Raw genomic sequence first — 12,056 nt, 5'->3', positions numbered from 1 at the left:
AAGTCTGAGTCTGGGTGGCTGTCAGTGTTCCAGGCTAACCGATTTCAGTGTGTGCACAAGAACAGAGAGGACCTCCGCATCCACTGAAGAAGCCACAGGCGGGACACCAGCTATTCCAATACTTACCTCATACTGACCCAGATGGAACAGGGCTGCAGAGCGGTTAGCATAGCACAGTGAAATGTCCTCAGTGTTAGGCCTTGAATGTGACACTCCCTGAAAGACAACGAGCTGGTCACAGGGACACTGGGAAGCAGCATCTCGAATCTTCTCAGATAACGAGGGACCTACTACTGAAGACTGAACGGAATTTGGAAAAAATACTAACCTTTTTGTTCCACCTTTTCCTTCTAACAAACCTCTAGAGATCAATGAGGAAAAGAAGATCCAACACTGTGACTACAGCAGCTTCTGCCGCAGCTTCTGCTGCTCTGCCAGCTCACCTAGGCTGACCTTGAACTCACGGTTAGCCAGGCTCACCTTAAACTCTTGATCCCTGATCCAGCTGCCTCAACTTCACAAGTAGCTGGGATTACAGGCCTGTGCCACCAGGTCCAGTGTAAATGGATCAAACTCTTCCCACCCCGCTCCCCCGAGACAGGGTTTCTCTGTATAGCCCTGACTGTCCAGGGCTCACTGGTAGACCAGGCTGGCCTTGAACTCACAGAGATCCACTTGTCTCTGCCTCTTGAGTGCTTGGATTACAGGCGTGTGCTACCACGCCCTGCTGGATCAAACTCTTAAGTAACTATGAAGAATCAATAGTAACGCTGGAGGAATTCCTTTCTAACTACAATAAAAGACCCAGAATTTGGGTGTGGCGGCACATGCTCTAATCCCAGCATTTGGGAGGCGGAGAAAGGAGGATCAGAAGTTCAAAGCCAGCTTCTGCTACAAAGTTTGAGGCTATCCTTGGCCATGTGGAACCAGCCTCAAGACAGATAGGTAGGTAGGTAGGCAGGTAGGTAGGTAGATAGATAGATAGATAGATAGATAGATAGATAGATAGATAAGAAAAAGCAAAGCAAAACAAAACCCACAAAAACTCTAGCGATCATAAGAGGATCACAAAGCACGAGCAGCACACACGCTCGGCTGGTAAGCCATCTTTCCAGCTCCAGCCCCAACCGGGAACTCGTGCTCCTCCTGCCTCGACCTACTAAGTGCTAGGATTCTAGTATGGCCGTCGTGCCCAGTCTAGTCCTGTTTTTAATCTTATTTTTATTTTTTTAAGGCTAGGGTCTGAAAAAGCTCTATAGCTCAGTGGTACAACTCAGGCCTAGAATTCATAAAGGCCTGTGCTTGCTGCCTAGCACCTGGGGGACGGGGAGAGGTGGGGATACTTGAGGAGACAGGACCAGTGCAGGAAAGGGCGAGGGATATCAAACGGCAGCGAGGGATGAAGATGAACGCGGCACAGTGATGTACATGGTAAGTGTGTGTGTGTGTGTGTGTGTGTGTGTGTGTGTCACGTCATATGCACACATATATGATAAGATGTCACAGTGAAACTCATTCTTTGTATGCTGAAAAGAAGGGAAGAGCTGGGCATGGTGGTGCCCACCTGTAATTCTAGCATGGGAAGTGGAGGCAGGAGGATGAGGCTTAGCTGTGTAAGAGTCTGAAACCATCTTGGGTTACTATGCTTTCCAGCCTTGGCTCCTGGATTCCTAATCTTCCTGTCTCAGGTCTCAAGTAACTGAAGGTTAACGCCACTATACGAGGCTGTTTTTATCCACCTATATGTGCCTTAATAGTTTACTTAACAAGGCTAGCTTACGAGGATGGAAACAAGGTTAGACTAGGAGACAGGAAAAGAAACCACACTATATATATATTTTTTACAACTTTTGAAATTTAACTCTATGAACATATTTCCTATCCCCCAAATAAATGTATAATACCAACAAAATATTAGTATTAATATATAATAATAACCAGTGTTGCTTAAGATATGGAGACATGAACATGCCCATATCCTGTCAGAATGGGTGTTAACTAGTTCCTTCCTGGAGGACAATCCAGGATCAGTGCCCAAAGCTTGAAAATATTCCCTTTGACTCAGCACTTTACCCTTCTACCCATTCATCCCAAACAAAAAAATCAGTCGTATATAAATATTTATATAGAAAAATGCTTATTATAATGTCATAATGCCAAATAATATGCCGATATTAGACCTTAAATTAAGTACATTTCTTCTCTGTAATAGAACACTGAGTTAGCTATGGAAAATTACTTGAAACAGGAAATTTAATACTGTGAGAAAATGGGTACAATAAATTGTTGAAGGGAAAGAGCAGGTTACAAAACAGTAAGTGCAGCATTATCCCAATTTTGTAAAAGAAAAACACATTCTATCTCTGGCTGGCCGGGTAGAAGCACAGATGTTAACAGTACTTATCACTGGTTATGACTTTTTTCTTTTACTCTTTATATTTCTCTATATTTTCCAAAGTAACATTTATTACTTTTACAGACAAAAACAACAAGCATTACTTTAAAAAGAAGGAAAATAGCAGCTCTCTGTAAAATTGCAAAGTACCATAATCATCAAAATACCAGTCCACGAGACAGGACGTGCATCTCCCTCTCCGTCCACCGCAAACCTTCATCTTTTCCTTCTTGAGACAGGGTCTCATGTAGCCCAGGCTGATGTCAACTCATTCTAGGGCTCATTTTAAAAGATTTATTTTATTTTTGAAATTGTGTGTGTGGGGGTGTGAGTGTAGGTGCCTATGGAGGCAGAAGAGGGCTCTGACCCCTGCAGTGGGGAGCCCAGGGCCTGCCATGGTCTCTGCAAGGGCAGCAAGTGCTCGCAAGCCCTGAGCATTCTCCAGGCCCCTCCTTTTTTATTTTTGTAGAGTGGCTATTGTAGCTTTTGATATTTTCTGGAAAATTAATTCCAAGTGTTGAATATTAGCTTTTAAAGGTGCAGGACGGGCACAACACCCCCAACCTCAGTGCTGGGAATCCAACCCCAGGTCTCATGCACACTAGGCAAGCAGTGTACCATGGAGCCACACCTCACTTTCACTCTCTTCCATTTCTGTCTTCCCTGATATACACGGCCTCCTACAGCCCAGGCTAGCCTCAAACCTGTTACAAAGGTAAGAGTGGCCTTCAGCTCCTGATCTTCCTCCCTCCCTGAAAACTTGGATCATAGGAGCTCGCCAACACGCTAGACTCAACCCATTCTTTTAATGTATAAAATCAGAGATCGAGTTTGACATATTTTTTGGTTTAAGCCCATAGAGATCTCTGGGAGAGCAAAAGAAGGGATTTTCTCAGGGCACCATGGATGTAGGTCAGTGAGAGTAACAGTGTTAAAAGCCACAGCTCTACTTCAAAATCCAGCTCGGTGGGGCTGGAGTGGGGGCTCAGCAGTTAAGAACACTGGCCACTCATCCGAGAACATGAGAATTTGATTCCTGGAAGCCACATACAGTCTGAAACTCCAGTTTCAGGGGATGTGATGTCCTCTTCTGGCCTCCTCCGGCACCAAGCACACATGTGGTGCCAGACATACACGCAGGCAAAACCCCATATACATAAAATAATTTTGGCTGGGTTATGACAAATCCATGCATTTTCTTTTTACTTTATTTAAGTCATTCTGGTTATTTACTTTATTGAGACATGGTCTCACTACATAGCCTTGGCTGGCCTGGAACTTGCTATGCAAACCAGGCTGGCCTTGAACTCACAGAGATCCACTTGCCTCTGCCACTTGAATGCTGGGACTAAAGGCAAGTGCCACCATGCTCAGCCTAAGTTATTGTGATTTTTTTTTTTTTTGAGACAGAATTTCTCTGTATAGCCTTGGCTGTCCTGGACTCACTTTTTAGGCCAGGCTGGCCTTGAACTCACAGTGATCTGTCTGCCTCTGCCTCCCGAGTGCTGGGATTAAAAGTGTGTGCCACTACACCCAGCAGTTACTGTGATTTTAAGCTAGCCAAAAATCTAGCTGTTCACTAAATTAGGATTATCAAGTTAAAGTTTTTTTTATCAGTTCTTCAGACAAAACCGGGGTACAATTCAGTGAGAACTAACAGCTGGCACAGCAGGACAGAGGGCTGCAAGCTACATCTACTGTGGGTCTGAAGACATATGGGAAGAACGTTGCAGAACATTTAGGACATACAAACTGTCTTTTGTTTGAGAATATAATCAACAACAGAATTCTATTATTTTTCCTCAAATCCAATCCAAACTATAAACAACAACAACAAAAACCAACCAACCAACCCAACCCAAGCCAAACAAACAGAAACCCTACAGGCTATGAAGTTCAGTACTATGACTATTTTCCGCTGGCTGCAGGCACGTTACCTTGGAGTACAGCACGGCAGCGCCTGTATAATCCTTCTCTTGGAATTTTTTGTTTCCTTCTTCTCTGTAGAAAAGGGGAGCATCGTAGTCCTTTCCCACCAAGTAACCACTAGAAAGCCGCTTTAAAAACATCTCATCCTTAGGTCTTTGTGAAGAAAGAAAAAAGAAAACAAACGAAAAGGAGACTATGTTATTTCAGGGAAGGTTCTGGACTCACTGTTCTTGCAGTTGCAACAAGTGGCTGAGAGCGCAGTGCTCTATGCGCTCTGCGATGCAACTGGAGCCGAGTGCTAATGTCTGACTCCTTCTCTCACGCTCAGCAGCCAATGAATCACCCCTCGCTCACACACGTCACAGTGAAGCTGGGGTGCAGGGAATGATAGGATACACAGAGTCTCTGCACCAAGCAGTGCTCCCCAGTTTACACTGTATTGAAAACACTGAGGAGGGCAGAGGAGATGGCTTAGCAGTTAATTGCATGCACTGGCCTTCCGGAAGCCCCGAGCTCACCTGCTGCACCCGTCAGACGGCTCACTACCATCTGTAACTCAGCTCTAAGGGAATCTTACATCTCTGACTTCTCTGAGCACCTGCACTTGCATACACACACCCACATACAGAAATAAACATATAATTAAAAACAATACAAATAAATACAAAATACAAAAAAATTACTGAGGATTTGGGCATGGTGGTGCAGACCTGTAATTCTAAGCATCAAGAGACCGAGGCAAAGGGTTACCACCAGTTGGAGGCTAGCCTTAGTAGGACAGTAAGCTTTCTTTTCTTTAAAAAAAAAAAAAAAATATATATATATATATATTTCTCATATATGTATATGAGAACTCTATCTGCATGTACTCCTGGAGGCCAGAAGAGGGCACCAGATCTCATTATAGATGGTTGTGAGCCACCATATGGTTGCTGGGAATTGAACTCAGGACCTTGGGAAGAGCACATAGTGCTTTTAACCTTTGAGCCATCTCTCCAGCTCAGTAAGCTTTCCACCTCCAAACATGTGAGCACATAACCACCACCCCCATACTAAAAGATGCTTAAAATGTGTGTGTGTGAGGAGGAAACAAGATGAAACTCACAGAGGCACTTGCTACCAAATCTGGCAACCTGAGTTTGATCCTGGGACCCACGTGATGGTAGGAGAGAACGTCAACACGTTGTGTCTGATTTCTACATGAGCACAATGGCATCTACATGCATGTATTCACACATAACAGAAAAACAAACAATCACTTGCTGAGTGTGGGGTACATGCCCTTAACTCCAGAATGTGGGAGGCAGAAGCAGGTAGCTCTCTGTGAGATTGAGGCCAGCCAGCCTGATCTACATAGCAAATTCCATAATAGTCAGGCCTACACAGTGATATTTTTTTTGTCTCAAAATAAGTAGATAAATAATAAATGGGGGCTGTAAAACTTTTATTCTCCCGCTCAATTGATGTCTGGGAGGCTTACTGCCTCCTTCTGCTAACCTGGGCCTAGACTGCTTCTGGCCTCTGAGACTTGCTGCTTAAGGAGCTCACCCTGACTTGCTCTTTCTGAGCTCTGAGCAGGCTGGCTCATCTCAGCTGTCCTGGTTCAAACTCCTCTCCCAGCTGACATAGTTAATCTGGCTTCTCTCACGGCCCAGGATTGCTCTACTCGGCCTCAAACTAACTCAGCAATCTGCTCTAGTCTTCTGGCATCTTCTCATTTTCTGGCTACTTCCATCTTTACCTGAGTTCTCTCTCTGTGGCCCATCTCACTATTACTGTCCTGATAAAACTGCCTCTTCTCTCTGTAAAACTGCCTCTTAAGTAGCTTCCCTTTCCTCTCTCTTCTCATGAGAGTTGGGTGTACCCTATTCTGTCAGATCTTCTCTGATTCGTCACCTTTTCTGTCACTCAATTAGACATCACTTTCAAACATGGATGCTTCCTTCTACAAAGGAACTTTCCCTCTGTTTGAAATTAAAGGTATATTCCACCGTGCCTGGACCTAAGCTTTTCTTTACCTGGTACTTGCTCTATCAAGCAAAGACACCTGATACTTGCTCTATACCAGGCTGGCCTTGAACTCTGATCTATTTGCCTCTGTCTGCTGGATTAAAGGCGTGTTTGTGCTCTAACTGGATCATACAGACCTAGAAGATCTTTGGATGTGATCTCTTGCCAGAACAGCCATGTTCTGAATTAACCTTCTTCTACAGGGGGCTGGAGAGATGGCTCAGTGGTTCATTTCTCAGCACCAACCCAGCAGTTTACCAACAGGTATACCTCCAGTTCCAAGGGATCCAACACCCCTCTCCTGTTTTCCACAGGCACTAGACATGTACACAGAGAACATACATACATGTAGGCAAAACACTCACACACATAAAATAAAAATAAATTTAAAAATAAAACGAAATAAAACCTTTTTAGTTTGAAATAACTTTAGGTATACTTGCACACACAGTAAAAGAATTCCTGCGTGATGTCCTCCCAGACTGTAAGCGCTAACACCTCTCTCCATTCGCTGTATGAATCGCCTTCCTCTGCTAGCCACCCAGAGGCCTGTGGCGGTTTTTAAAGCATGTGTTACTACTACTCCTGGCTTCAATATTTTTTTTCTCTTGACATGTTTTTTGTATGTAACACAGGCAAGCCTCAAAACCACAACCCTCCTTCCTCGGCCTCTCAAATGCTAGTAAAAGGTTTTACTTCCTTTATTAAAAAAAGTGTGAGCCGGGTGTGGTGGCGCACGCCTTTAATCCCAGCACTCGGGAGGCAGAGGCAGGCGGATCTTTGTGAGTTCGAGGCCAGCCTGGTCTACAAAGTGAGTCCAGGACAGCCAAGGTTACACAGAGAAACCCTGTCTCAAAAAACCAAAAGAAAAAATAAAATGTGTGTGTGTGTGTGTGTGTGTGTGTGTGTGTGTGTGTGTGTGTAAGTTTCCATGGAGATTAGAAGAGGGTGTTGGAAGCCAGGTGAGGTGGTGCACACCTGTAAATCCAGCACCCAAAGCTACACAGAGAAACCCTGTCTTGAAAAACAGAAGGAGGAAGAGGAGAAGGAGGAGGAGGAGGAGGAGGAAGAAGAGGAGGAGGAGGAAGAAAGGGTTCCCTGGAGCTGGAGTTATAAGTGCCTGTCATCAAACTGATGTGGGTGCTGGGACCTGAACTCATGTCTTCTACAAGAGCAGCAAAGCTTCTTAGCTGCTGAGCCTCTCTCCAGTCCCACAAACGTTTTAATTTGTGGAATTTGATCTCATATATAAATAAAAAAATACACATATTTAATTATCAAGTTTTATATTTTTAAGTGAGGAGAAATCATATAGAATAACCTACTTTATACTTTTTGACCACAATGCCATAAAGTAAAATATGAATAATAAAAATAAGAACAAAAAAGATAAAAGAGCACTGGCTGCTCTTCCTGAGGACCCGGGTTCAATTCTTAGGTCACATGACAGCTCACAACTGCCTGTGACTCCAGTTCCAGGGGATCTGACACCTTCACACAGACATACATGCAGGCAAAACACCAATGCACATTAGAAGAAAGAAAGAAGCCAGGCAGTGGTGGCGCTCGTCTTTAATCCCAGCACTTGGGAGGCAGAGGCAGGTGGATTGCTGTCAGTTTGAGGCCAGCCTGGTCTACAAAGTGAGTCCAGAACAGCCAAGGCTACACAGAGAAACCCTGTCTCAAAAAACAAACAAAAATAAATAAATAAATAAGAAGAAGAAAAGGAGGAGGAGGAAAGAAAAGAAAAAAGACAAGACCCTGGGTATGGTGACATAAGCCTTTAATTCCAGCACTCAGGAATTCCGTCCTAGCCCCCCCCCAAAAAAAATGACAAGAAAAAATAAAACTTTTCTTAAGTAGAAAAATAATTACAACAGAAACTACAGAATTTTTTTATTTGCTTATGTAGGTCATGCATATGCCACAGTGCATGTGCAGAGAGCAGAAGACAACTTTCGGGGGTCGCTTTGCTCTTACTAATGTGTGGGTCCCAGGGACTGACCTTAGATCATCAGGCTTGGCTGCAAGTACCTTTCACCCCCTGCCCGGCAGCCTTCTCCTCAGCCTATGCGCAGATGAGGTCCAGCAGGTGTGGCTCTGCCCATACCTGCAGTTCCAGCACTGGGTCAGGGCAGAGAGGGGGAGGGGGTGTCACTGAGGCTTGCTGGCTTCCAGTCTAACGGGGGCGGCAGGGAAGCAAGCTCCACGTTCAAGATGAATATTTCTTTGGATCTTTTTGTGTATGTGTGGTGATGGATAAATACATAAAATATATTTGATAATGAAAGTGTAAAGTTTTGTTTCATTTTGCTTTGTTTGAATCAGGGTTTCTCTACGTTGTCCTGGCTGTCCTGAATCTCTCTATTGTAGACCAGGTGGCTCTGCGCTCAGAGAAACCCTCTGCCTCTGGCTCCTGAGAGCAGAACAAATGGCATTCTCTATCACTACGACGGAAAGTGTAAAATGTATTATATGTGCACCTGAAGTGAGCACAGAAGTGTAAGTTTTAATGAGGAGCCCCACCACTTCCATTGTGAATGCCTATCCTAACTGTGTAGAAGTTCACTGTGTTGCATGGACTTTGGGTCTGGTTACTTTGGTGTCTGATGTTTCATTTAATTCCAAGTATTTTAATAATAAGGTTTATATTATTATTATTATTTGGGTTTTGTTTTGAGACAGGTTTCTCTGTACAGCCCCGGCTGGCCTGGAATTCTCTCTCTACAGACCAGGCTGGCCTTGAACTCACAGATCTCCCTGCTTCTGTTCCCACGTGCTGGGATTAAAGACGTGTGCCACCACCTCTGGCTATCACTGTTGTCTTGGTTTGTTGGTTTCACTTTTGTACATTTATTTATTGTGTGTGCACGTGTACATGCTTGTACTCTACACAACAGCAAGCATGCACAACTTCCGGGAGTTGGTCTCTCCTCCTACTGTGGATTCCAGGGACTTGCATGGCAAGTGCCTAATTTACCCTCTGAGCCATCTTGCAGACCTATTTTGTTTTTGTTTTTTTGTTTTTGTTTTTCGAGACAGGGTTTCTCTGTGTATCCTTGGCTGTCCTGGACTCACTTTGTAGACCAGGCTGGCCTCCAACTCACAGTGATCCGCCTGCCTCTGCCTCCTGAGTGCTGGGATTAAAGGTGTACGCCACCACGCCCGGCTCTTGCAGACCTATTATAGGTTCTTTTCTCTCTTTCTTTCTTTCTTTCTTTCTTTCTTTTTTTTTTTTTTTTTTGGTTTTTCGAGACAGGGTTTCTCTGTGTATCCTTGGCTGTCCTGGACTCACTTTGTAGACCAGGCTGGCCTCAAACTCACAGTGATCCGCCTGCCTCTGCCTCCCGAGTGCTGGGATTAAAGGCGTGCGCCACCAAAGCCCGGCTAGGTTCTTTATATAAAGGGATCATGTAGTATTGTGGGGGAGTGGATGAAGTCTTGAGTGATCATGTTCTGTTGACACAGCTGTGCCTTAGACCCATGGGAATTGGCAAAGCCTTCCTCTGGCCCTGTGAGGATGCTGTTAGTGTATCCATAGAAACCACAGCTTTTCCTCTAGGATGACTGGAACCCAAGGCTGCCCCTCTACAGAGACTGCCCACCAAGACTAGCTAACCTGCCTCTTTTTGCTGTATGCATTGGGTGGGTTCAGTTTCCAGGTTGTGGCACAGCCGATATCTTCCATCAGAGAGAGCACAGCTACCCTAACCCAGCTTTTTGTACATGCGACTGTTCTTTCTTCACGTTTCCAGAACCAAGCCTTGTTGGATGGAGCACATTTGTCTTTTCTTGTGTTTGGCTTATTTCACTTGATAAAAATTTCTCAAAGTCCAACATGTTGCAGCATGTCACAGAATTTCACTATTTATTTTTACTTTTTTTTTTTTTTTTGAGAAAGGGTTTTTCTGTGTAGCCCTGGCTATCCTGGAACTCCCTTTGTAGACCAGACCGGCCTCGAACTCACAGCAATCCACCTGCCTCTGCCTTTCAAGTGTAGGGATTAAAGGTGGGCGCCACCATGCCGGGCTAGAATTTCACAATTTAAAAAATGGCTGAAATATTTCATTATTCACTCATGCATTGGCGTACGTTTATGTGTGTGGTAATTTAAATAAAAATGGCCCCCATGGGCTCATGTGTTTGAATGCTTAGTCAGCAGGGAGTGGCACTACATGAGAGGGATTAAGGGGTGTGGCCTTGTTTGAGAAGGTGTGGCCTTGCTGCAGGAAGTGTGTCAGTGGGGGTGTGGCCTTGTTTGAGAAGGTGTGGCTTTGCTGCAGGAAGTGTATCAGTGGGGGTGTGGCCTTGTTTGAGAAGGTGTGGCTTTGCTGCAGGAAGTGTGTCAGTGGGGGTGTGGCCTTGTTTGAGAAGGTGTGGCTTTGCTGCAGGAAGTGTCAGTGGGAGTGGGCTTTGAAGTTTCAAAAGCCCAAGTCAGGTCCAGTGTCACTCTCGTTCTGCTGCCTGCATCATGGCTGCCTGCATGCCACCATGCTCCCTGATGTCAATGAACTAACTCCCTGAAACTGCATGCACGCTCCAGCTAAGTGTTTCCCTTTATAAGGCTTGTCATGGTCAGCTGGCTGTGGTGGCGCACGCCTTAAGGTAGATCTCCCTGAGTTCTAGGCCAGCCTGGTCCACAGAGCGAGTTCTAGGACAGCCAGTGCTACACAGAAAAACTGTGTCAAAAACAAACAAACAAACAAACAAACAAACAAACTGTCCTGGTCATGGTGTCTCTTCACGGCAACAGAAGGGACAATGTGGTCTCCGCTTGTGACTTGGTGGCATATGTGACTGTGAACACGGGTGTGCAAGTATCTACTGTCATCCTGCTTTCAGCTCGTTTGAGTATGAACCCAGAGGTGGAATTACTGCATCCTGCAATAATTCTCTAACTGCCAAGCACTTTCCCACAACGGTTGCATCGGTTTACGTTCCCACTGGCCATGAGCAGGGTTCCCACTTCCACACATCTCTGCTTTTGTTTTTGAGGAACAGCTGTCTAATGACTGTGAAGTGGTGTCTTATCTCCGTGTTGATTTGCATTTCCCCATCATTAATGTTGTAAAGCATCGTTTTACACGTTTATTGGCTGTTTGTGTATCATCTTCTTCAGAGAAATGTTGATTCAAGTTATTTGCCTGTTTTTTAATTGGATTTTTAAAAATTGTTGTTGAGTTGTAGGAGTTCTTCATTAACTCTGGATATTAATACTCTGATAAAAATGATTAACAAGTATTTGCGTCCATTTTCTGGGCTGTGTTTTTATTCTCTTGATACCGTCTTTGCTTTGCAGCAGTTTAATCTGGATGAAGTCCAGTTTATTTTTTCTTTTAATGGCCATGCTGTTGACACACCTAGTAATCACTGCCACAGCCAGTCGTGAAGACTTTTCTTTGAGGAGATTTACTGTTTTAGCTCTTTAAGTTTGTAAATTGTGTTTCACTGAATTTTGTATACTATATAATGGCTTAGCTTCATCCTTTTTCCATGTGGCTTGTAGCTATTACACAAAGACCTAAATTCCTCCCTCCTCCAGTCTTAACCTCTGTTGTGTAGTGCTTTCTTCAGAGAAAAGCCTCCACCTTGGCAGGAAGCTCTTTATGTACACAACTCAGCGTCTCTGGTGAGCCTCTGACACTGCCTGGACTCATTCGGTCCCTCCTTTCCCAAGCACACAGAAGCGGTCAGGCTGGGAGACACACTGTCAGATCACTGG

At 44.6% G+C, this 12,056-nt stretch overlaps 1 protein-coding gene across 2 annotated transcripts in view; it reads right to left on the bottom strand.

Annotated features, from left to right (window-relative positions):
• The window catches only part of SMYD4 (SET and MYND domain containing 4), a 46,948-nt gene that overhangs the window by 22,912 nt on the left and 11,980 nt on the right, over window positions 1-12,056 (bottom strand). Inside the window, exons 3-4 of one of the 2 annotated variants that reach the window (XM_084802772.1) lie at window positions 4,333-4,477; window positions 127-216 (exon numbers count right to left, since the gene is read on the bottom strand). In XM_084802772.1, the coding sequence (XP_084658898.1) occupies window positions 127-216; window positions 4,333-4,477 (235 nt within the window). The remainder of the gene's footprint in view (window positions 1-126; window positions 217-4,332; window positions 4,478-12,056) is intronic. The other variant, XM_084802773.1, reaches the window with a different exon arrangement.

Source organism: Acomys minous (assembly GCF_964271855.1).
Source record: "Acomys minous genome assembly, chromosome: 12".
Lineage (NCBI taxonomy): Eukaryota > Metazoa > Chordata > Mammalia > Rodentia > Muridae > Acomys > Acomys minous.
Note: the sequence above shows the minus strand (reverse complement) of the source record. Positions and strands in the feature narration are given on the sequence as shown.